Source organism: Geospiza fortis, unplaced genomic scaffold, assembly GCF_000277835.1.
Source record: "Geospiza fortis unplaced genomic scaffold, GeoFor_1.0 scaffold8, whole genome shotgun sequence".
In the NCBI taxonomy this organism is placed as follows: Eukaryota; Metazoa; Chordata; class Aves; order Passeriformes; family Thraupidae; genus Geospiza; species Geospiza fortis.
The window spans coordinates 904,928-932,002 of record NW_005054414.1 but is presented as its reverse complement, the minus strand read 5'-3'; the positions used below and the strand labels follow the sequence as shown (position 1 = coordinate 932,002).

The 27,075-nt window shown below is 36.9% G+C and overlaps 1 protein-coding gene across 1 annotated transcript in view; it reads right to left on the bottom strand.

Annotated features, from left to right (window-relative positions):
- Window positions 1–8,545, bottom strand: part of KDM7A (lysine demethylase 7A) — a 37,317-nt gene extending 28,772 nt beyond the window's left edge. Inside the window, exons 1-3 of the mRNA XM_031061427.1 lie at window positions 8,463–8,545; window positions 2,372–2,489; window positions 1,381–1,541 (exon numbers count right to left, since the gene is read on the bottom strand). Coding sequence (XP_030917287.1) covers window positions 1,381–1,541; window positions 2,372–2,489; window position 8,463 — 280 coding nt within the window. The 5' untranslated portion in view covers window positions 8,464–8,545. The remainder of the gene's footprint in view (window positions 1–1,380; window positions 1,542–2,371; window positions 2,490–8,462) is intronic.
- Window positions 8,546–27,075: the final 18,530 nt, after the last annotated feature.

The following is a 27,075-nucleotide window of genomic DNA, read 5'->3' as shown; positions in this document are numbered from 1 at the left end:
ATATTAACACCTACTGGTGACCACAGCATATCCCAGAAAACTTACTTCCTCTCAAACCACGACATCAGGGCAGATCTCTTCCTCACTTTTCCTATCAAGCATCACCAAACCCCCACCTTCCTTACGTATATGCACAACTTGCAAGCATGCAGTACTTTCACTGAATAATTATCATGGGTGTGCTTCATTTCTGATGACAACAGAGAGGAGGTCACACACCATGTGTTCTGAAGTGATACCTTTAGAGAACTAGACAAGCCAAGAGAAAGGACTAACACCACCACTATAACAGCAATTGGTTTATGTCCTTTTAGTTACACAATGGCCAAATTTGACACAATTTTGGAATGCTGGAAACATGCCTAGATGTACATTATAAACATATTCACTTTACAACTGTGCGTTTGTATCATCTTGATAAATTCCAGCTGAAATAGTATTTAGTCAGTTTTCTTATTTTTAATTTCAGTAATAGGAAGGTAAATCTGTGGCATTCCAATTTTTTCTCTGAGCTGGAAATCTTGACAGGTCAGGATGAGACAGCCAACTTTCTATCTGATTCCAAAGAGGCAGTAATCCAGAAAAAAAGATTCAGAAATATCACTATGATAATTACTCTTTAAGGCAGAACAGACATTTCTATTCATCATCACAATGGTGACAACACTGCCTATTCTGGTGCCTTTGTAAAATATTGATGGACAGAAAACCTACTTTCAGCACACATCATTAGATCAGGTGATGATGAGAACATACTCAGACTCTCAGCTGTACCATGTGTTACAGGAAATGTCCTGCTGCACTTGCCTCAGCCTCTGTCTGTACTGCACACTTACATCAGGCTGGCACAATTACACACTGGTAAGAGATCTGATAAGAAGTGGTCCTTGGGAAGCCTCTCCTGACAAAGGAGGCCAAGGTAGGAAAATTTCAGGAAGATTTCATTCAGAAAGGCCAATATACTGAGTCCAAAACATGAGGTTTTGTCATAGCCTAACCAATGATTAAATTTATTAATTTTAAGAGTGATTCATTCAATTCCCATTATCCTTGGACTACATGTAGCAGAAAAAAAACCTTCAGCATTCCACATATAGCTTGCCCTGAAATTAACAGGTTTGAAAGTTGAGACATAAGGCTGTAGTCCTATCACACATCTACCAAACAGACAGACACACAAGAAAAAAAAGGGGGGGGGAGAAAAAACCACTCCAAACGATAGCGTTGATTTTACTCTCTCCTAGTCTTGAATTTAGAATAAATATTTAGCACTCTGGAAGCTCTTATAATAATTTAGTATTTAATCATTTAGTATTAGCAAGTATTTATTTTATTTTACAGACAGGATCATTTTAGTAAGTACTCCAGAGTGACTCTTACCCACATAGCGTTCCACATCTAAAACGGAGAAAGTTGGCGGAGGAAGTCTGAGTCCCAGACCATCTAATTTAGGAACCATAATGGGAACATCAAACCCATGTTTCTCCAGGTATCTTTGTGTTAACTGGCTTCCATGCATTTTCAAAATTACTTCATCAGCACTGGTGGAAAAAAAGGATGGAGTATTAGCAGAAAAGCATCCTCCAAGCACTACTGAAATTAAAAAAGTCTCAGTTTGGAGGAAGACAGACGGGAATGGCTACATCTGAATCAAAAAGAAACACACAGTATTGTTTTACTAAGCATTTAACTAAAAGACCAAGGAAACAACCTCAACAAGCAAAGGAATTTTTACTGTAATGCATCATCTGGAAACTTGTAGTCTTTCTGTATGACCAAAGAGAGTAACTTAAAAGGATGGGGAAAAGGAATTCTCAGAGAAGGCGTTAAAGTACATTTTGCTAACAACAACCACCAACTGCTCTAAAGAATTGTAAGTCATTATGTTTCAGTGAGATAGCCAACCAAACTCAGGATTAAAGTATAATCATGTTTCTCCACTTTCTTCTAAAGCATGCAAGAATAGGTAGACTCTACCAGTTCATGTGTATGTTCTATGAAACTGAGAACTACGCCTGAACTAAAGGAATATACAGGCAATATTCTGACACCAAGAGCACAAATACCCAACAAACAAAACCAAAAACAAACAAACAAAAAAAAACCTACCCCAAAACTCAAAATCTCTCAGACCACCCTGCAGCAGTCACAACAGACAACCCATCCCAGTGCAAAACTTGAACAGCTACTGCATGAAAAGGCAAATGTATCCATCTGAAACCGGGATGCACTATGAAGAATTCTGAAGAGGGAGGATGTCATCCTCAAGCTTCACAATGTCAAGTAGAGAAATGTTAGTCACTTTCTCTAACACACACTCAGATGACATTTCACTGTTTTCCCACCAGAGTACGTAAGAAAGGTTCTGTACCTTGGGAAAGAGCGAGCCCGCAGCTGCTTAACAAAGGTCCGTGTTCCAGCCTGCACTGGTTTGGAGCCATCATCTGGCTCTGTGTAGTCATGTCTGTGCCAGTTTCTCCTCTTCTTCACTACAAGTTTCAGAAGGATTAAACATGGAATTAGTTAAATCAGATGGCTCAGATTAGCAGTCATCCCATCAGTGAGACAGACATGTCTCAATCACATCAAAAAAATAAGGTTTGTTAATCACAGTAATCAGGTGACATTCTACCTATTTCCAAAAAATGACACCTGCAAGACACTGTAACTCTCTGTACTTTTATAGCTCCTTCTATGTGAGAATCTCAGTGCACACTATACACAAATTAAGAGTCCGTATCCAGTCCAACACAAGTAAACAGCTGCAGCCTAAAAGCTGTACAAATCCAAAAAGACAGCTACGAAATCAACAATCAAACTTTAATTTCTTAAAGCTCAGACTTTTTTTTAATAAACAAAACAATCACACCTCTTGAATAGCCAGAGACATCATTTTACATACTCACACAAGTTACAAGATTTAATCCCACTGTGCTATTACATCCCATAAGTACACCCATATCCAGTCTGATAATATTACTGCTATTCACTACCATTTCTACTGCTTATGTTACAGTTAAAGTTTGGTGTGCAAACTGCTTTGGGCAGGTGTGACCTTTACAATACATGTAACAAAAGCACTGCACTCCAAAACATACAACTTCTTAACGGTTTGAAGCCTTAATGCACTGCTACAGCATAGTAATAAAGAACAAAGGATAAAATAAAGTTCTATTACAATACTGGGAATCTGGAACTGATAGTTCAATAGTAGCAAAATTACATTTCTAACTGCTCCTTATACTTTAAGGGCCAAGGAAATTTAAACACTAGACATTCTCATAAAAACTTGCTGTGATGATCTCCCTATGACAAATGACAGATATACAAATGAAAAAAAAGTATTGTAAAAAACATGTATGTACTTTTACAGAATCACAAAATGGTTTGGGGTGGAAGGGACATTAAAGATCATCTAGTTACAACATTGGGGCATGAACAGGGACACTTTGCACTATCCCAGACTGCTCAAGGCTCCATCCAACCTGGTCTTGAACACTTCCAAGATGAGACATCCACCACTTCTCTGAGCAACTCAGGCCAGTGTTTCACCAATCTCATAGTAAAGAATATCTCCTTTAATCTAAATCTACTCTCTTTCAGCTTAAAGCCATCACCCATTGTCCTGTCACTAAAGACCTCAGTAAAAAGTCATCTTATTTCTTACAAGCCCCCTTTACATATTGGAAAGTTGTTCCATAAAACATAGTAAGCTGTATGTACCCTCCCCATTTGAATTTTTTGACCTTGAGTGAAGGAGAGGACAAAGTGACTTATGATATTGTGGTTAACTCAACTGCCTCTCTTCCAATTTTCATAATTTCATAACAAATCATTTAATAATGGTTATTTCATTGATTTGGCTTCCTCAACCACTCATTTTTCATCTCCATTTCTAAAGAGCACAAGTTTACAGCCTTGAACAGAAGCCCTTGGTTCTATCATCTGTTTTTTAGTAAACTGCTCTTTGGAGCATTTCCCCCCTGTACAAATAAACCTCTATTTCTCATCCTCAAACTCTCAACAGGCTGAGAAGCCCTATTAAATCATCAAGAGGTGCCTCTGCAAAAGGGACCACCATCTCACCATTTGGGAAACAACCTCCAAGAGTGCTGAACTTCCTACCTTTATCACTTACTGTACTAAGGAACACAAAAAGGGTCCCATAATTTAAGGCTGCATTTCAGTTTTTCTTACAAAAGCCAAACTCTACTCCATAGCTATACAGCTGCTACTGGAAGACTGCCCCAAGAAGATTTACTGACACCAGATCTATAATTTAACCACTAATATTAAACAGAAATTTAGTTGCATATGCTCCGGAAATCCAGAAGAGGAAAAAGCCAAGGTTATTTGTCAACACAAAGAGTGTTTTACCGTTGTCTGCCAAACAGCCTGAAATACAACATCCAGCAAAACCACTGCATTAATACAAATTTTAACTTCATGGCAGAGTTCATTCTTAAATTCACTAAGTCATGATGCACCCAAAATGTAAAAAGCACTAGCAACACTGAAAACAGCTCACTGTAACAGGAAGCTGAGGATGTATCAGGAAGGGGAAAATAGTTTCTAAAAAAGAAAAAAAAACTTGCTGCTTCTCCAGATAAAACATTTGGTTACACAGAAATAATGGACATATATAGCCATTACACATAAGAGGGAATAATTCCTATTGGTGTGCTGTTTCCCACAGACATGACAACATAAACCCTTTAGATGAATTTTAAGAGAATAAACTGACATTTACAGATCTTTGCTAACCTGAAAACCAGTGCTGCTTAATGAGCCAACTATCCAAATACTGTAAAACTTCATAAATAATGAAGACAGGTTTATTAAGTTTTCAAAGCTATTTTCTCAGTCATAAATAATAATGCAAGAAATTAGTGGCTAATACTAATTTTCAACAGAGTAGTTTCCCATAAATTCACTGCTGTTACAACAGCTCATTAAAATTGTAAGACGATACAGCTGCTTAAGAGATTTTATAGGACAGACACACTTTTTAAAGTCTGTCTTTCCAACAATTACAAATCAGAAAATAAAATCATTCTTTTGCTTGTACTTGGCAAAGTACATCATCCTTTCATAAGAGGACACTGAAGAGGAAACATTAATGAAAACTTTCTCTGCTTACCTATCCCTTCATTCTAGAGTTTTTTAACCCCTTAAGACATTACAGAAACAACTGCAAAATAAAAACATTTAAACTGAATGGATCCTAATGTTCAAATTATGGAAGATGCCAGTGTTCACCCTTGGTGCTTATAAAAATTGAGGTAAAACCTGCTGTGATAACACTGAGAGCTGCACAAGACAGTTGCAGGGAGGTGAGAAAAAGAAGAGTGTGCTGGAAGTTTTCATTAAAATTAAGTGGTAAGATTACTTTTCCTTTTTTTTAAATTACATCCCTCCTACACTCAAAACAATGGGTCAATAACTCTACTTAGGCAAACACTCCTCCCTGCCTTCTCCCACTACAGGACTGCTTTCCACAGAGATCACCACCTGCTACACTTCAAATGGAGACCATCAAGAGGTGTACACATGTACCATGAGGCCTCCAGGTCCGGGAAGGGGTACTGGAGAGTCCCAGTGGCCAAAAAGGCAAGAGAAATGTTGGCACAGGAAGACTGCAAGATTTTAAGGAGCAGGCAGTAAATCACAGCACATCCTGCTAAGGCCTGGTCCAACATCCCATTCTCAGCTCAGACCAAGCACAGGCATGAATATCACAAACAAAAAGTTACTGGTTGGAGGGTAGTTACAGAACTGAGAAGGCAAAACCAGATAAAGAAAGTGATGTCCTGACAGCTACAGTCTTATTAGCACTTACTGAACGTTGGGCTTTCTCAAAGCTCTGGACACCACAAGCTGGTGACACAGCTGACTCACAGCATTTAGGCAAATAGAGCATTTTTAGACTTGAGAATCACTGAGAAAACTTTGAAACTAACAAAATGAATATGAATACTCTAAATCAAATAATCTAAAAAAAACCTCTCCACCATATATTACTATTTTTAAAAGAATTTTCTCTTTTTAAATTACTTAAGATTTTAGGATTCATTGTTTAGCATTTTCTACACATGGCTGCTTGCTAAAGGTCTTGTAAAATTGTTCTTTCAAATAATGAAGAGGATTTTTTTCTTAAATACATGGAGAAATTGATTTGTTAATTTTGTCTTTCCATCTAACTATGCAGTAGCTTTCTTTTCATTACTGGAACTTTTACACAATTAATTTTGTAGGATACTGAAAGTAACCACCTATTTCTACTGTAAAGTATGTGTTTCTTGTATATTTTAAATAAATTTATTGCACTACCTCATTTGATTACATATTCTGTTAAAACCACAGGTATACTTGCCCTCTTCAACATCGGAATTTTTGTCTCTTAAAGCTCTTTGGGAAAGTGATTTTAGAATATGATGCTGTAAATGAAAATGCTTTTTTTTTTACTTATATACATAATTTCATACGACTGAAGTACTCTGGAACATTTCTGCATTACCTGAAGTCATGAGACATTATCAGTCTCTTTAAAAACTGAAGGAAGTAGGGCCCAAACCACAAACTACCACACATTTGATTCTGACAGCTGAGAACAATTAATGAAATTCAATGTGAAGACATATTTAATTATATCACCTCTGTCTGGGTTGGTAACTGACATGTCTGAAGTTCCTACTAAATCTAGATGATCTACACACTTGAGGCAATATGAAATAACAAGGATAATTTTTACCACAGATTCTTGTCTTTTTGAAAAGACTTCCAAAACAAAAATCCCTCTTATCTCACTGTCTAATTGCTGCAGGTGAGACAGCACTTACATTACAGGAAAGGTTATTTACAGGCATCAGGATGAGGCAGACTAGTTCTCACTAATAAAGAAAAAAAGTTTCAAATTTGCTAGTTTATTATTTTGAAAAGTCTGATATTATCTCTTGTCTACTCCTCATCCTAGTCCCTCTATTCCACAGAAAAAAAACAAATAAAAGAGACAGAAGTTAAGGAAAAAAATAGCTGTTGTTTGTATTCTGATTTATAAGACAAACATGCAAATTTTGAACCAAAAATGACCACTGGAGTACTCAAAACTACAAGCACATGAACCAGCATTTATCTCACCTTTTAGCTGACAGACCATGAACTCATATATTATACAAGATACATATCATGCAACATGTCTTAATTATATCAGCTGTTGATGCTTAATCAATTTGTTCATCCTCCACAAAACTATCACTGAGGGTGGTTTTAAGCTTATTTTTAAATGTAAAGTAAATTCAGATTTCAAAATATTATTTAAGTCAGCATTAACTATAAAACATTACATGGTGTCTTCAAGGGGAAAACCAAACAAAACCAAAAAACAACCAAAAAATCTCCATATAAACAAAAACAAATGAACAAAAAAAAAAGCCAAAACAAAACCACAACAAACAATAAAACCCACAAATAAACCTGCATTAGAAAACACAGATGACCATGGCTCAGTGCTTGGAGGGTGATAACACATTGCTTATAAATACTTTTCAGGTCTGAACACAGAAATTTAATTCATGGTTGGAAAAGTGAATTGTTTTTCTTTTTTTTTTCTAATATTTTTTACAACCCTGTTTCCATTTGAGTAGGGGAGACAGGGAGGAAAATCTAGAAGAGTTGGATAAAGCAGTATCCTTTCAGTAGTTAGCAAAAGAAAATCTGTTCCATTTTTCCACTGCAGATCTCTACAGCAAATTTATCTACTGGAAGTAGAACCCAAGAGATGTCTCTTGTTACTCTGTTTCAGACTCTTCTGGCAACTCATTTTGACCCTCGTGGAACCTTGTTTATAAATCAGAAACCTAGGATTTGGAACTGTGTAACTTTTAAGGACATAAATGGGGGAAAACAATAAAATCAAAAACAAACAACAAAAAAGCACAAACAAACACCATTCACAGGATGTTCATATTCTGCTGTCACTGTTAAAAAGTTGTGTTTGACTATTGTAGCATATAACCTACAACCATGAAGAAAGGAAAGACACCTAACTTGTACATTTTTTTCAAAGTTGCCTTCCTAGGTACTTATCAGAACTTGGATAAGTAAAATACAGGACCTTTGAAACCATCTTTTGTATTTTTTTTTTAATTATGATTCCCTGATTTTCATTTTCTCACTTTCTGCCAAGTCCAGATTGCTTTCTACTTACCCTGTGCACTTTGATTTCTCCAATCTATAGTTTTGCCTTATATTATATTCTATCTGCATCTCCACATCAGGGAACATTTCAAGATGGTTTGTTTGTTTTGCAGGTTTTTAATCAGCTCAGAGTTAGTCATGTAGAACCAGTGCCTTCTAAATAATCAAACTCATCTTGAATATTCTTCTGAACAGTCTTTTGCAGTTGTATATGGGAAGAAAACAATCTGAAGGTGTAAGATGAAATTTGAATAACCCATACTTACTTAGAGAAGGTCCATGGAGAATTGCACAGTTGGGACAATGGTATAGATCAATATCAACAGCATGGTGCTCCTCTACCCCAACGCAGCTGGAATAATATTTTTTACATGTTAATGAGAATGCACACAGGGTTTACTTTTCAAGCTAAAAAATAATTAAATCTTAGTTTTTTATTAAAATGTGCTTACTCTACAAAATTATAATGAGATACCAGATTATCTCCACTACTGGGCTGCCACATAAATTTGGAGTAATAATTTATCACTGAACACAGAATGCCATTTAAAAAATCATAAATAGGAAACAAAAATCAAATTCCTTTAGAAATGAGCAAATCCACAATACATACACCATTACCACCAAAAACCTTGATCCCAATTACAGGAAACAGTTTTTACAAAATCATTCAAGCAATTTTCCTCACAGAAGCTATGAGTTAAAAAAAAAAACAACTGAGGTTTATGTGCTGTTAAATTATAGAAGATATAATGGATCTTTTCCTTGCCTTTCTTTTTCTTTCTGCAAAAATCATGTAACTGACTCCTACCTCCTAAGACAAATTAACGAAGAATACTTTCACATTATTCTTGAAATCTTTACAATAGAACTGGATTCATAAACTACACGAGTGACCACATAAATAACTTAGAAGAACTGGTTTTGGTTTAAAATAGCAACAAGTATTTTAAAGAGTGCTTCAGAGATGTAATGTTTTCTCAGTGCGTATTTTTTCCAGATAAAACAGTCAAGATGTGATTAAAAGCAAAATTCTTACAAGTCATGACAAAGCATCTACTCTGCTGATACCTAAACAACACAACGTTACAGTCAATTAACTACATTTTGTTAGAAGTTGAAACACTAGAGGTTAATTGGAGGGCATGTGCTTTTGCACAAAGTTCTTAAGAAAAAAAAACAAGTAATCCCTGCTTGCTGGTCTGAATCCTGGCAGAGTTCTTCATTCTCTGAAAAGTTCACTGACACTTACAAAACTGCTGACTTTACAGTTAATACAAAAAACCAGAGCACAACCCTGAACATTTACGCCAAAATGAGGTATGTACACTCAATGCACTCTAGTAACACAAGAACTGGAACAGTGCCCCAGTCACGTAACCCATTCCATACCAACTGTAATGAGTGCTTATACACTGAAGCTCTGAAATGATCCAGCTACACAAAGTCTTTTCCTCAGCAGCCTTGTGCCAAAATGCTGACACGCTCCAGCAAGTGTCAGTACATGCTGCCAAAACAATACAAGAAACAGTCTAGCACTGAAAGCACAATGAGCAAATCCAATCTGAAACTCAAAGGCATCTCCCATGTAACCATCAATGGGAAGTGCATTCTGAGTTCCCCCTAAACATTCAGCTACTTCCCCATTCCCTACATACCACATGAAATCCAGAAATTATTTTGCTTTTTTTATATGCATACTATTTTAAAATCTAAATACAAAATTCAGCTGCCATAGTTCATTGCAACTCTTGCAATATTTAGCATCTGCTTTAAGACCACAGCTACAAGAATCATTGTTACATGAAAATTCAGCTGACATATAAACAAAAAGGAAGGCAGAAGCAGTCTTTAAAAATGCATGTCCCATTTCCTTCTGCTTGTGCTCTCTCTCTTTTTATAGAATAGATGAATGACTCATAATCCTATGCATTATAAGAAAATTGTTTTAAAATGTACATTCTAAAAGCCCCAAATCAGAAGGCTGTTTTTATACATCTTTAGGAATCTCATTATTTTAGGTGAATTTCTAATTTTTGAACAGCTAAAGATATTTATGTTGAACTGTATCTTGATCAAGTTTGCACTTCATTTATTCCCTTCCCTTTTTCTTGGTGTTTATCTGATACATTCATCATCATTCCAATCAGATTATCTTGCTAACAGTAAGAAATTTGCATAAAAATATCATAAAAATAGCTTTGACAACTATTTGTCCTATTCTGTTTAAGAATCTTAATTCTATTGTCTCTTATCAAATGTTATAGATAACAGAATTTCTGCTTTATTTTCAGGCTTAGTACTAATGATTAACTCCATAACCTTTCATGAAGGTACATGGGATTTTGTGCACAGAGACAGGAATGGTATTATAATGTCTGGAATAACCATTCAATAAGGGAAGCAAACATCTTCAGTCTATTTATCCCATAAACTCAGCACTGGAAACACAAAACACTAAGTGGAGATCATGGAAGCGAATCCAGCAGCAGATGCCTGACTGAAGCAAAGGGCAAGCGAGGTGCCAGCACCTGCAGGAACAAGCACTGCCAAGGATGCCACAGAGCACATCAATCACACACAGCACCATTACAAGTCACTTCCCCGTGTCCCTTTCTCCAACATACACAGATGAATTTGACATTAATCACTCTGGCTACTAGCAAGCAATCAATTACGGTGGCAAATGCAACTTCAGAGCTCACGCATCAAAACAAGGTCACCAAGAGGTAGCAGAGAGCCTGGAAAACATTAACATACTCAAACACTGCAACTCCCAATCTACTGATGTTTTCCTGTATGAAATATTATTACCCTTCACCTTGCAATCAACCCAATCCATTTGGGTTGAAATGTCTTGAGTATATATTACCTAGCTTCTGAATTGCTCATCTCCTACAGGGAGGTCACAGACTAATCCTCAGGAATAGTGGAAAGCTTACAGTGTTAAACAATAAAATACAATAAATTAATAATAAAAAAAACCAGCCATACAAGATTACTCAAAAATACACCTTTTATTCTGTTCATGAAGGTGAAAAGGTTAACCAGGCCCAATTTCACTTGCAATGCTCTAGAAGGAATAGCAAGGTAGAAAAAAGTTAGTTAAAAATACATTCCATTACATCAGAATCAGAGTGGTCAGACACTCCAAACTTCCCGTGGTATCTAGCATCAAGGGATGGTCAACAAGAGGTAGTAGAAGATTTGGGAAGTGGAAAGTTTTTTCACACACTAGAACACACCCACCCCTGGCATCTGAAGAAATCCTCTGCTATTGTAAGTTTGATGAACCCATTCTCCCAACTTAAGTCTCTCTAGAAGGTACATGTGCATGCTTTTGATTTAGCCTCAGCTTTCCACTTGATCATTACATTTGTAGCTATGTAAAAGCAGCAAGTGTAAATCAAAAACAATCAGAAGAGGACTCCAACATCTGACAAGTACCAGTAGACCCCTGCTTTTCAATGAAGGGCAAATAAGGCTTCTTTCACAGTGCAGGGGAAAGTCCAGCAGAGGCTGTTCTCTTCTTCAGTATTGTTATTAATTTAGACTTTAAGCGATAGGTACTGATAATTCGAAAGGACAGATTAAACAACCATTTCACAATTATGCTGGAATGTCTTGTACAAGGAGTTTACAGAAGTCCAGGACAGTTACAGGAAGTTTCATCCCTGCAGACTGCATGGCTGTACATTGTGAGCCACCCAAGGCACCTGGCACGTCTCCCCTGCAGCAGCACAGTGTGAATAAATATTGGATCCATGTCAGTCACCACACAGGCTGCTGCACCTTCTGCATCTAATACCTGCTTGCTCTCAAGCCAGCCTGGCTTTTCTCTTCCCTGCTTCTGATATTATCAAGCACAACCAAATAATTTTTAGAGATGGCTTACCTGCCTATGCTAGTATGACTGAAAGAATCCTGATTTAAGAAAAAAATCCAAAGCACTCTTGATCAAAAGCCTCATTTTCAGTCTTCTTAAGGGTATATGACTACTTAAAAAACTAATTTATTAAAACAAATAGTATATGTACCCTACCATTATACAAAATTCCCAGTGTAAAAGAGAATGCTTACATAAAAAAAACCCATGCAATTACACAAGGCATTTCTTGACTTGACAAAAGTCAAGAAATGAGCAAAGTGTGGATGCCCATTTTCCTAGTTTAATTCCTAGATTAAACCAGGAAGATATTCTTACTAGGAATATTCCAAGACTTCTGTATATGAGGCACACTGAGAATAAAATCTTGAAAATTGAGAGATGCAAGTAATTATCCATGATCTAATAAAAGGACAGCAGAAAACAGAGGAATCACCTTCAACAGAAAAAGAGCTAATTTGTCAAGAAGCTGGATTGTACATGGGACATCATCCTCTTGAAGAGCTTCTTCTGCTTCCTCCCCTACTGATTCAATTCCACAAGGTCCTTTTCCACCTTTCAGCAGCATGTGCAAATCAGTTAAACAGGCTCATCTTTCTAGATGCACTTGGACTTTTTAGGAAGTCTCCCACAACAGCTTCCACTCCTCTCCACACCAGCACCATACTTTGCACCTACTAAGCTTCACCTAGCAGATGAGGGAACAGGGCAAGCCATCACAGCATGTCCAATATTACTTCAATGGACATTGTTGGATAGATATTATTTTACAATTAGATGTTGATTTACAGCTGAAAAATAAGCCATTCTTTTTAAAGTTTTTTACTTATAGGGACACATGCAGTTCAGGCCCCAAGATCTCTTGGTTTGCCAGTGTCTAAATTACATTTTGCAAGATCCCTTTATATTCTCCATGAATAAACACTGGGGACAACCTTCTTCTTTCTGTACCATCCTTTCTCATTCTGAGCAAGAACTCAGCACATCCTTCTTGTCCTTTGCATCAGCACCCACAACCTTTCCCTGATGTACCTCAGTGAGCACTCCAGGCTTTATCCGGAAAAGCAGGGGAAAAGCACAGGTCTTGACACCCAGTAGGAAAAAAAGAGAAAAGAACAAAAAAGAAGAGTGGATAAAATACTAGGGGTATTAAAGCATGTTCCTGTTACCAAGAACACAGGGCTATAGACAATTACTAGGGTATAGGCATGTTTCCTATTATCTGACAGAGCAGATGGCCAAAATCCTTTTTCAATTTCCAGTCATCCACAGAGCAGCCAAGATATAGAGATACAGAGTCTCTGCTGGGTCTTAACAGTGATGAGGACAGGACCAAGGCAACGCTGGAGGCAGCAAAGATTCATTAGTAACAGGACAGCCTTAATTGTCCCAAAACCAAAGCCACTACTGCAGGGTACAGTTTCTCACTCCATTAAAGTGAATATAGCTGGTGCTGCTGCAAAAAGGTCCCACCCTCCTTCCTCCAAACTGCCTGACCATGGGCTTCCATTGTTTCTCTCACCAGATCTAAACCATCAGGCAGCCACATGACACATCAGTTCACTAAGCTGATCCAAAAGGAAAAAACTGCCACTCAACTCACTTTTTCAGACAGGTTTTAGAAACTTTGACAGTAAGATTCCATAAATAGAAAATAAAATTATACACGTTTCACTTATATGCAGTTACTTAACAAATATACAACAATGTAGACGCATGAAAGAAAATATTCTGTTACTTCCTCTCTTCTTTCTCTTTGCTAAACAGTCATCTCCTTATTGTTCAACAATCATTTTTACAATCTTATGCTGTTAATATACCTTTTACTATCAAGCTTTAATACTCAATTTCAAATCACTAAGGATGAGAGCTATTTCTATTATATACTGAGCATTACAGCAAACTTCTCATTTTACCTGTAACAAGGTCTGCACTTGCTACTTTCAGTCCTAATCTGTTTGAGCACAAAAAACCAAAGAAACCTATTCTAATTATTGTCAAAATTAGTTAGTGAGCTTGCAAGTTATGCAAACATTAGCTTCTCCTACTCCATTCCAAGAATGCAAATAAAAATATAGGGTAGGAAGTCTGTCTGGCAGATTTTAAGGAATTCTGGTTAGTCATTTAACTTAAGCCTATGCTTTCCAAGTGGGAAAAGGATGCCAAGGCAGTATTTACAGGTTAAAACAATGGAAGCACTAAAGATGTCACTGACACAAGCAGCCACATCTGCCACTTGTTATGGGACAATATTAAAATGCTTAATTAGGAAGAGAAAGACAAAGTCGGTGTGACAATACTATGGACAGACTCCATACCATCCCATAGCACAAGAACAGATGAAAAAATGAAGTTTATTTGAAAAAGAGTTTAGAACTTAAAATAAATGTTGTGAACTTTTAAAACCTGGACCTTAGGCTAGATAGATGTCCCCTCCAGCCCCACTCTTTGAAATGCATGCAGTTACACCAAAGAAAACAAAACAGACCAAAAGAAGCCACAAAGCAACATGAGAAAGTTGGTGTTTCTTTCCATTTTCTCTTCATCTTACCATGATAAGCATGGTAACAGTTTTGGGATCACAATAAACTTACAAGGATTTACTTCAGAAATTAAATAATTTGAAAATTACAAACTTCTATACACTAGATACTCAATTACTGCTTTAAATTACAAAAACAAAAAACAAAAACACTCCACATAAAAATATTTGAGGTTTTGCTTTTGCCATATTCACTTTGCAAAACAAAATTCCTTTTAAAAGGGAGCAACTGATACCAGACACAACACAAAGAACATGCAAAACTGCACTTTGAAATTGTTTATAAAATAGCAGTTATTCTGTTTTTCTATCTGTAGAAAACTTCCTCTAAGTTACCCATTTTCTCCAGGAAAAAATAAAAACAAAAACAAAACAAAACCAACAAAACCAAACAAACAACCCACAATGTTTTAAGATCTGTATAGAATATGCGCATGTTGCCCTACAGCTTACCTAGTTTTTGTACACATTCACTCACACACATTCCACCAAATTCTTAACTACAGAAAAATGACATGTAAGGCCAACTCTCAAAATACCTAAAAATATACTAACTTATTAAATATTGCATCATCCTTCAACACAGATAAGAATCCCAAGAAAAACAATGCTGCATGCCATAATATGCAAAAAGCCTCTGACCTTTGACTGCTCAGACACATCTGTTCTGATACTTCCAAAGTACTAAGAGGCCTTGGTCTGCTTATGATGAACCATCAAATTGCACATTAAAAATGTTAATGTTCATTACATAGGTTTAGACTTCCCTAATGTAATTCAACTCTACTGCTTTTAAATTATGTAATATTTCTCTGAAATGAGGTATTGCAGTAACACAAACATGCAGACAGGTACACGATCTATTTTGAATTCCAAAGGACTTTCCAAAGGTTCAGACTTCCTGCACCTTCTGAAATAAAACTTCAAGTCTGATAGTGATGCTAGTGCTGTCCTTTCAGAAAACACTTTAAATGGCAATACTCTTGCACATTTTTCTATGGAGAAAGAAAATCATTATACATAATTATTTCTCAAGAAACAGTGCTTTTCACTCCCTCAAAGCACAGAGGTTAAAATAAATAAAATCAGTATATGATACCTTGTCAACAAAAGCTTAATTCTAAAGAACAGATTCTGAAATGTAGAATCCTAATAGGAAAATTATGGTCGATGGAACAAAGCTATCAAGTGACATAATGAAATAGATTCAGTTATAAATACAACAAACCTTCTACCTGCATTGAGAAAGTAGCCACATAATCTACATAATCATCATGTTACCTCAAATCTCAGGAAAAAACAGTGATGTACATAATTTGTAAACTGACTCTTCCATTCCACAATTCCAGTCCAGTCTGAAAACAAACTGGTATGGTTTTGAAACTCAACACTGTTTTTTTCCAAGATCTGTTTTTAAGTACAGTAAGTTCAATTTCTTGAAATTGCTAGAATTAAGGTAAGAGAGTTATTACTCTTAGAAAATACTTTGACAACAGAATATTTGGCATAATCAACATGTTCTTATTTCTAATCATTGGTGAAAAGATTGTGTGGAAAGCTGATTTTCCACAAGCATTTCATGTAACAATTAGGAATTTAAACAAAATGAAGTCAAATGACCATCCAAACTGAAGTCAAATAATTACATGCTCAGAAAATCCAAACAGTTTTATGTGCAAAAATATACACTGAAGTCAAACAATCTTTTCACTACAATGTATGACTTCTGGGAAGAGACACAGAGTCCAGGTTAATCCATAATGGCAGCCACCATCATGTATTATGTGCAGCAGCTTTATGAGAAGTTACTTTCACTAATGACAATTTCCTGCTAGAGCCAAGTTAACATTACTGAAGTACTTTTGATGTACTCCTTCTGTTTAGTATTGTCTATTAAGCATATAGCAAATTCTTCATCCTTCCTATTTCAAATGAGATTTTTACTTATTCTTCCCAACCAGACTGATTGCATCAAGCTACTTTAAAACAGTATTTACAATTAATTCTGTTTGGATCCTTTTAAAAAGACTGTTTTACCGAAATGAAGGTCTGAAAGAACCTCAGTATTCTAGTGTAGATTTCGGCAAAATAAGCTGCCTCAAGACAATCAAAGAAATATCATTTAAGAAAACTACAGCAGACCTCAAAACTAAACAACTTATCAGAGAGCAGGGAAAAAAAAGACATTTTAAAACCAGCTGTGATATCTGAAGGCCTTATTTTAATGTGAAACTATTGACAGAAACAAAGATGATATCAGCAATGAATCATGACACAAGATTCATCTGAAAGTAAGAAAAAATATACATTGATCTGACACGAAGAAATTTTTTAGCACTTTAAAACCAGTAATCTGTAAGAAGCAAAGCACACTGCTCAGGAATTCAGCAAGATTCTCTACAGCAGTTCAGACTCCTCTTTCTCCATTCATTTTCCCAGCATGGCCAGACTGACACACCAAAGAGAAAAAGGAACAATAGTCCAATCTGACTTCAGGCACTGTGTCTTAGTGAAGTTGCAACTGCATGAAGCCTGTTGAAATAAATGAGAACTATCCTGTCCTTCCCACAACCGATGCAGGAAAAAGGATTAACATTGGATTTCAATTCATTCTAGGAACACTGAAGTCCCAATTTATCTGACCACAGCCTGCATGAATTTCAGTTCTGGTTATAATGCACAGTCTGTAAAAGCAGTATTAGGTACTATGAACAGAAGAAAACACATATTAGTTATTTGGTTTAGAGAGAGAGGGCTTTGAGAGGGAAAAGAAAAAGAGAGAATAACTGCTTCTGTATACACTAATGACAAAGGTTTTCTAGGCCATTAAGGATGTTCTTCAATGATATATTTTTATCTCCTCCTCCAGACTCCAAGTCTTCCCCCCTAAGATAAAACAGAACCTAGTAAACCGCCCTGACACATAACTACATCTTATTTAGGTAATTTGCCTTATTTCAATTCCTAGACAGGGTTATTCTAGCTGTGCTTAATTTAAAAAAAAAATCCTGAACTTACAATAAGCAAAAATAAGGTACTTTAAAATAATACTTTCAAATCAGAGGGTTTAAAGGCAAAACTAACACTCTTGTCTGAATTCTATAAAACAAAAAACCAACCACACTACAAAATCTTCAACCATTTAAAGCAGCCTCCATACCCATCTTGAAACAGACAGCTGAGCACCTCTGTGTGGCTGCATTCTACCAAAGAACAAACTACTACCAAAACTACTACCATTATCTCCCCAGTAGAAACAAGGAAGAAATATCCTAAGCTCTACAGAGATAACAAAAGGGTGGAAAAGGGAAATCAGTATACAAGTTAATTAAATGTTCACTCATTCAGGAACAAAGCAACTACGGCAACTTTAACACAGCAAATTAAAGTGGCTTATTTCATGTCCCTGATTATTAATTACATGTGTAAATATATATATATGGAATCACCATCTCTTGGTGTTCAAAAAATGTGTGGATGTGGTGCCTGGGGACATGGATTAGTGGGGAACATGACAGTGGTAGTTTAATGGTTAGACTCAAATGATCTCACGAGGTCTTTTCTGACCTTAACAATTCAATGATATACAGTCTACACTCATTTGCCTGCCTCAACTTTTAGATTCTCAGGTGTTTGTCCTAATCTTCCTCAGCTCCAACTTGTGCACAGACTCCTGTCAATTCTCATTAGCCATCTCAAAGACACACTGCATATTATATGGTTTTAAGATCTATTTGCACCCCAACCAAGTCTTTTGACTCAATAAACAAGAATTTCAGTTCCATTTCCAGTGCAGTTTCCTATCAGATAAAGCAAGGGCATTTTATACACAGAAGAGACATATTAGTTACTTGTCTCAAAGAGAGAGGGCATTGGAAGGGAAAGAAAAAAGACAGAAATTAACAGAATTATAAAAACACACCCTATGAAGAGAAACTGACGTTCAATCCAAAATGACAAACAAATTACATGACATAGCTTGCATTGATTCAATGGCTTGCAGTTCCTGGAACAGGGCAGGTTATGCACTCCCTTCCAAGCACGCACTCCCACTCCCCTTCCCTGCAGTGGCCCTGACACTTGCCTGGTTACAAGGCAACCTGGTTTTATTCACTGATCTGACAGAAACTAACCTAGCCAGTCTTTTGCCTGTTATCAAGTCACAGTTGGGCAACTGTGAGAGGCAATCCACGAGAGAGGGAAGAGGACTATGTAACCTGGAGAGAAGGGTATGGGAAGTAGGGCTGCTCCTCCCAGCAGTGGAAGTCACTAGTCCTGGCCAAGCCTACTGTTGGGACTTCGTTATCCACTAAGATTCAGAACTACTGTGGCCTAACAGCTACCCTGCCAACGAGATTGCAGAGAACATCCCAGCCTACACCTGAAAAACCTCCTCAACTTGAACCATACACCTGCAAAACATCAAGAGAGGCATTATCAAGTCCAAGAGACACACACATTGGCTCTAGATGACATATGTAACCAAGGTTTTTTTAGCACAGCATTAAGATGGTCTTAGTTTGGCTTCTTTTAGGCATCCTTCTCTGATGAAGTGTCTAATCAGTTCCATGAGACCAGTTACCTGTAGCTCCAGTTCCAGCAGTAGCAAAGGCAAGTACCCAGCAGGAGTATGACATTATGCCACTACCAATATATTATTTGCCAACAAACATTCTTTCCAGTAATGCACTGAAGTACAATAGGAACTATAAAACAAGTAATCCAAACAGTTTGGAAGCTACATTTCTAAACCACATCAAACACAGTTTTCTATAAAGCAGGAGAGGATCAAAAGGACAAACCTTCAGCTAAATTCCCACCTTCTAGTTTGAGAGACACATGAGGACCACTCTGAAGTGGGAAGATACCTGTATTTTTTAGAGCCTGATCAAAACAAAATCTCACTAATGGTTCTTGCATACTCACTGACTTGCATACTCTCAGCAGTTTCTAAATTCCATAATTACCTACATCAAAGTCTCACAAAAAACCCATTTATTATATCATTTTAATGTAACAAGTGTCTCTAATGTTAGTTCAACCACCTCTTTTAGGCAATCTGCACTCTAAGCATTTTTAATCCATTTGGGAATTTTTGCTATGTCTTCAGTAGCTCCATCTCCTTCTCAACAGCTAGAAGTGTTGAATGTTCCTCATCTACAAAGTGCACGGACTGCAGACTCCTACAGAGAGAGCACAAGCTGGTTATTCCGGTTGTCTAATAAAGATGAGTTGTTTAGAAAGATCATGTTGCCTAATAAAGATGAGCTGTTTAAAAAGATTGTGAAGCCTGACAAGTACTATCAGCACTGTTATTTTATGCAATACGCAGTCTGCAAAGCTTATGACATCCTGAGTAACACTGCCAGTAGACGCCATCAGATCTGTCTTGTTCTCAAGTATCTCAAGTGATAAAAAAAGATCTGGAGGTGAACAACAACAAACCCACAATGACTTCCTGGCCTGAGGGGATTGATTAGGACACTTATGATTGTTTTTACACTGTGCCACTTCAATTGAAAAATGATGTCAGGAATGATTGGAAAATAGGACTTTTTGCTAACAACACAGGAGGTACATTCTTCTGTCTCCCACATTCTAGCACCAGCAAACAGTATTACCACAACCTTAAAACTCCATTGCCGCAAATCCCTTACTCTTGAGTTACTGTGTGTCTGTTTGCTTCCTTTACAGACTGCAGCAACAGCAAACTTGGCTTCAGCCTGCTTTACACACCTTTAATTGGCTCCTTACACCAAAAACACTTTACCACCTAACTGGGTAAAAAAATTCCTTAGCCAGATTGGTTTTAAAGACCTCCTGGAGCTGTCTAGTAAGTAACTTAACACTCACAGTAGCATTCAGAGCCTCTACAGCTGTACCTGAAATAAAGCTTCCTGTGCCTTCGAAATTCAACTCATTAAATAGCTCTCCTTTAAGAAAAATAAAAAATGAAAAATAAAAATCAAGGACATTTTTCAACTAATCTTCTTCTCAACTGAGTAATTCTTCCTCCAGCCTGCAATATTTTTCAGACATTGCTAGGGACTTTTTAGCAAGATTTTTATTAAACTGAATAATTTCTGCATCTTCTAATCACAACACAAAAATTTACACAATAGCTCCTATAGCTTTGAAATACCTTACTTGTATAAGGCAAATAGATTTGCAGTCAATAGCAAATAGAGACAGATGCTTCATTTCTGAAGAAATCTGAGAGCAAACTGGCTCATCTCTAGCTCACCATGCTCGTTTCAAAAGCAGATGGAGTATCTGATTACATTAACTTCTATTTAAGCTATGATACAAGCAAACTGTTTCAGATACACAGATAATGAGTCTAAATATCAGATGTTACACTGGCTGGCTGGCAGAGCAGTAAGTAGAAAAAGCTCCTTCAATCAACTAGATAATGCCTGTAATTTAGAGATCTTTATTGGATTCTCAGCTGCTTATAGAGGTCCAGAGGGGCATGCTGGTCAAAACTGCACCCATGCAGTCTATAATATATCAAGAAGTTACTTTTACACATTATTCTAGCTACAGAAATCTAACTGTTCAATCCTCTTCAGATGGAATGAATGAAGCACAGTAATTTCCAGACCATGTGGAAACTTCAAATAGTGAAGAACAAAGCTAAAAAGAGTTTGGGGGTTGAGTTACATCAGCACTGAATTCTATCTGCATCCATTATTTTTATTCTGGATATAATTGGACACACTGATTTTAATCTAAAATTCTCATGAGTTCAGATCCAGGTTACCAAAACCATTTTTGCTCTATCATATGCTATTTAGAGTAATCTGAAGTATTTGCAAAAGCACAAATCCACATGTTTTAATCTAAATTTGACACACACACATTTAGAGGTAACCTTGACTTCACAGTCTGTGCTACTCAGCTCCAGTGCTTTTATATAGGGAAAAAGAAGATTACTTTATCCATGTATCAGTGTATGTGTAGTGTGCATATATGTATCTCTTAAAATACCTTTTCTTCCTAGTGGGCAAAATTCCCATGACTCCAACACGAATGTTCAAAGAAATGCACAAGAAAAATATTAAATATGAAGCAGAGGGCCTATTGCAAAAGGTCCCCTGGAGATGAATACTGATTTACCATTCCTGTAAAAATTACAGGAGACATTATGGTTCACTGATTGTGAAAAACACAAAATTAATTCTTTGAATGAAAATTTCTGACCTTACCAATATGTGTAAATACCAATGTGTGAAAATTGCCCTGATGGAAGGGGTAAAGTAACAGACAGGACAAATGCTAATGGCCACAGATGAAAGCATGTGAAATCCATCTAAACAGCAGGGGAAAAAAAAAGAAATTGCAAGAACACAGAAGAAATCATTCATCTATGTATGGCTGTTAGGGCAATATCCAGCTAAAGATGCTGGTCCCTAAAGCCTACCTAAATTCAGAAGAAAGCTAACCTCAGAAGTACCTACACTCAGCTAGCACCTCACCACTCACCCAAAAATTCCAGAAGCACCCCTAGTGTGCTCACCCTGTGCTCCCACCCAGCCTGTGCCACGTTCCCTGGTGTCTAAGCCAAACTGACTAAGTGATGGGCACTAAAAAGTTGTTATGAAGGGAGAAATTACTTTGTTTTTGCAACCAAGATGTGCTTATTCAGGTTATTAGAGTTGAAGCCCACACATCTCAGGGGAATGTTCACCTCCAGCTCACTTTTTATGTAAAGATACCCTTTATCTCCCCCACTTAGAACCTCTTACTCTACAGAAAAGTATCCAAGAATTTTGGGCCCTGAACAGATTGTAACACGACCCTAGCACAAGGGTCTGGTTAAAACCCTTGGACACTGACAAGATTATCTTAAATTCTGGTCCCTGCTCCTGACATCAGTGAATAAATAGATAAAGTTAGCATGAATTGCAGCACAACCTCTTCCAAGTCTTAAGACATACTAGTACTTTTTTTTAGTCTTCAGATTTAATAACACTGCCTACAGAAATATAGCAGTCTATTCCCTGGACTACAAATGCAACTGTTTTCCTTTTAAAAGGCAGAACTGTCCATTTCTCTAAATATTTCAGGAACTGGCAAGGACTTGAAATGTGCCAAAGACATGCTGCATACCTGCCAGGCTTTTTGGAGTATAAATAACACTTAACAGGTGTTGCTTTTCTGGCTTCAAAGTGATAATGATGTTTTACTTTTCTTTACAACCTCCACTAACATAATGTGAAAGTGCCAAAGAGGTTCTTCTTTGATAATTAGCAAAAAGTAGTAAATACTTGACAGAAGAATAATCTTTTACCAGAAGTGTTTCCTAGATAAAGATTTAGAGGTCAATGAGCTCTAAAGAGCCTTTAATGAGTTTGACATACTGCTGAATGTGAACTATTAAGCTATTTTCTTACAACTCAATTACAGAAGAAAAGTGTATTTATCTGTTTGTTTATATTGCATAGCACCGGCTATAAAACTAACTGAAAATAGAAATACTGAAAAAAAAAATTAAATAAAAAAATAATTTCCCAATCTTACAATATAATGTGTAGTACATCAATTTAAATACATCCAGTCTTTAAAAAGACATCTTTAAAAAGACATCTTTTCTCGTTTAGCAATTCAAGACATAGAGTTACATAAGACAACCTCAAACTATGTATTTGTCTTCAGAAAATGCAGTAATTAAAACTGGACTAGCTGCAGGTGATTCAGGTTAGATTCTATTCAGAGAAAGACACTGAAAGTTACATTGTAAATTTGAATCAATGTTGATCATCACTCCTTATGTTCTGCACACCATAAAGTAGCTTCCATCCAATCAAAAACTCAACCATGCATTTGTATCAGCAAGTTTCACCAAACCCACTGGCTGCTTTAGAACCTGGATCTTCCTCACATCACTTCAGTGACTGGCCACTGCAGCAGATATTTTAGACAGAGGCTTTTTTCAGTCACAAATTAATGTTCAAATTTAAAACTTCACAATCTTGCAGTAGAAGTCAATATTCTCCACATGTTCTTTGTTTTGATATGTTTTCTTCACATTGTCTTTCTTTCTGCTGATCTCTCTCCATCCAACTTTTCACCTACAAGACTCCTCTATAAAAGGCTGCTTAACCCCTTTGTAGATACCCCACGTGAACAGAAAAATCTTCTGATCTCAGTTCCAATTTTTCAGACACCTGAAAACCATAAGTTCCATTCAATTATTTTGTGTCTGGTACAGTTTTGAAAAGGAAGTATCTACTTTACTCCCATCCTCTTGGCACACAGTCAGTATGTTTCCAACAATGGTAATTCAGAGATTTACAGTTTTTCTTCTAAACACATGGCAAGCATATTAAAGGATAGAGCACATTTCCTAACAAAAACTTGTTCCAAAATATTGTGGTGCACAAGCTTCATAGAAAGCTGATGGATTTCTCATGGGCTCAGAGCAATGCATATGTTCACACTAGAAAGATGCTCATCCAGCTTCCCCAGATTGGCATAAGAAACAAAATTTTATTTTACTAGGTTAACCAACATATTTATATACAACATTTATCTGTAAATTCTTTCTCCAAATTCCCTATTAGAGGTACAAGAAAAAAAAGGGGGGAAAAGCCACCACCCCAAAAAACAGACTATTCAAAGCATTTAATAATGTGTCATGAAAATCATGTCAGATTTTACTATTGTTCCCCTGGAATGGACTGGAAAACTGCAAATAGAGGCTTTACTGCTTCAAGCTGCTCCATGGTCCACTAGCAACTCCCTGGGAATTTTCCATGTAGCTTACATTGAGAACTGCCATCACCCACTGCAGGGATGCATTCACTTCCCTTCTCAGCACAGGTGTACCAGGAGCAGTGAGGAATGCACTGCAGCTCACTCTTAATCACATGGTGTAAATGTACCCATGCCTGTTTCATGTAAGCTTAGTCCAGACAAACAAGATGTCTGCTCAACATCATTTCACTGATCATAATGAAAGGCTAAAAGCTTTTTTTTCCCCATGTTTTACCACTTGTTCATGATACTGGCTCATTTCCTTGTCTCAGTCCCCACATAGCATCACTATTTCAGACATCAAAGGAAAAAGGGACAATTAGACACAATGCAATCCTATGAAAAACAAAGTTCCAGCCAACTAGACACAAGCATTCATATGCTGGGGGAATGAAAAAAGGCACAACAGCACTAATGTGCAATAAGCAAACAGGGTTGTAGAGAAATGGCAGATCTCTTCCCTAATGTAAGGAACTACCTGCAGGAAAAGATCACTTCTATGCAAAGCATCTTCATAGGAAGCAAGTAACAGCACCTGACATTGAGAGGCTGAACACTGGTACCAGTGATATTTTCCTTTCACTAATATACAAGATTTTGTTCCCTCTTACAGTGACAGATCTATTCAGTATGAGAAACAACCAGGAGTAAAAAGGTTTATCTTTCTCTAAAGTGAGGCTTTGTGGTTTGTTTTCATTAGACAATAACTTTATTTCCACAGTCAAATAAAGACCAGGAAATAGAATGCTCAGTATATTCTCACTGGTGATGCTAGCTGAGCCATCAATTCCAAAACTGAAGGAAAATTAGAATCTGCTCTGATTGGTACAATATAAAAGTCAGGAGGTAACATTTGCAGGAGGTCTTCAGAGCTGCACCTTTGCTTCAGCAATTTATTTCTGATCTACTCCAATGATGCTCTAACCGTAGTTCATATCCAAATCCTTCAGTTTCATGATGCTTCAAGCACAAGCCAGCTGACCATGCTGGAAGTGGAAGGTACAGCCAAGGCATCTGCTTTCACTCAGTTCTAAAGTGCTAAATAAGCACTTCTCAGCAAGGACATCAGGCCAATCATTCAATACTACAGCTGCTCCATCCGTTCTCAGCATTCTGAACTACTCCTGTGATACTCATTCCAGCAGGGCAGCACACTTTACTGCAGTGTTAGGAGATGCAAAGGGATGCCCCAAGATGTCCTAGCTGTTCACACAGGAGAGCATAGCATCAGAGGCAGCAAGTTGCTGCTCACCTTTGCCTCACACTGATGTGTCGTCTCGGCAGACAAATACTGCAGTCAGAAGATTTAAGAGACTACATGTGCACACCAGTTTTCTTGACATGATTTTGGTCCTCTGTTACATAAGCAACAGAAGCATAGAGAAATACCTAGGACAGAGTGGGCTTGAGGCTGTGATATGTCAGCACTGCACACTTCTATGGAATAAGGGATAACACTACGCTGAGGGGGCAGACTGTTAATATTTTCCTGAGCACAGTGCCCCGTTAGCACAGCTACCTTGCTTTGGTACTGTTCCTGGACTGCTCCATACAGCTCTCTGCACCTCAGAGATGTGCCCAGCAGTACCCTGAAAGCCCTGTGTTGACTTGCAACACCTCATTTCTCCTCTTCTGCTTGCTCTTAACACCAAGTTTTGCAAGTCAACAGCATTATGTAATCCTTCGGTGAAAAGATCCAAATATTCTTGTTATTGAAACAAAACTAAAAATCTGTATGTTGAGCAAGACAACCAGAGGTCTTACTAGTACTGCTGGGTAATAAGATACAGCAATTTCTTTGGCTCCTCTTCATTTATCTCATCTGGACTTCGTTTATTGGCAAACATCAATATTCCAAAAGAAAAATGTCACTCTCATTAGAAAATACTGCCTGATAAGTGGCAAGAATGAGAGAACAGAGCAATCACATATCTTCAATATCAATTACTCCATTTCTCAGAGAGTTACCCTTCCTTGCACTCATTTTCATGAAGAGAGCTTTAAGAGCCTTTAAGTGAATAAAGTATTCATGTAAATGGAACAAACACAATTAAATTTACGAAATTAATTTCCCAGCCTAGCTACAATGTCAGCTGACAGTTTCAGATGAAAATAAATAGACTTCAGACCACAATATATTAAAAATCTAGAACAATCCTACTTACTCCAATTGGCTTTTAAAACAGAATAATGTGGGAGGATTTAAAAAAAAAGCTTTCTTGCTTTTGTGGCGAACACCAGCATTTATGCCTGCCTGAGCAACAATGAACTCAGTATTTTCAAAAAGAAACACCAGTTTTGAAGTCTACTTTAGTTAATGTTGAAGTAATGGAGAAAACAGTATTAAATATTAATTCCATTCAAAAGCAGAATTGACCTGAAGAGGGTTACCAGCCACATAAATCCATATTACCACCACACAGCAGACATCTCAAGACGACTCATACTCCATAGATTGTTAGTTCTGTGTATTCATGAGCTAATGTTGTAACACATTAGAAAGGACTGACAAAATGAAAAATAACTTAGCTTTTTAAAAGCTATACATTTCACTAAAATACCTCTCATATGTTGATAATAAAGCAATAGCAATGCTGTTAATTGAATTTTCATACTTGAGCAATGAGACAAAGGTAAAATTTGAGCATGTTTATGGTTTTAAGTATGTGCATTGCACCTATGGAAATCTTTA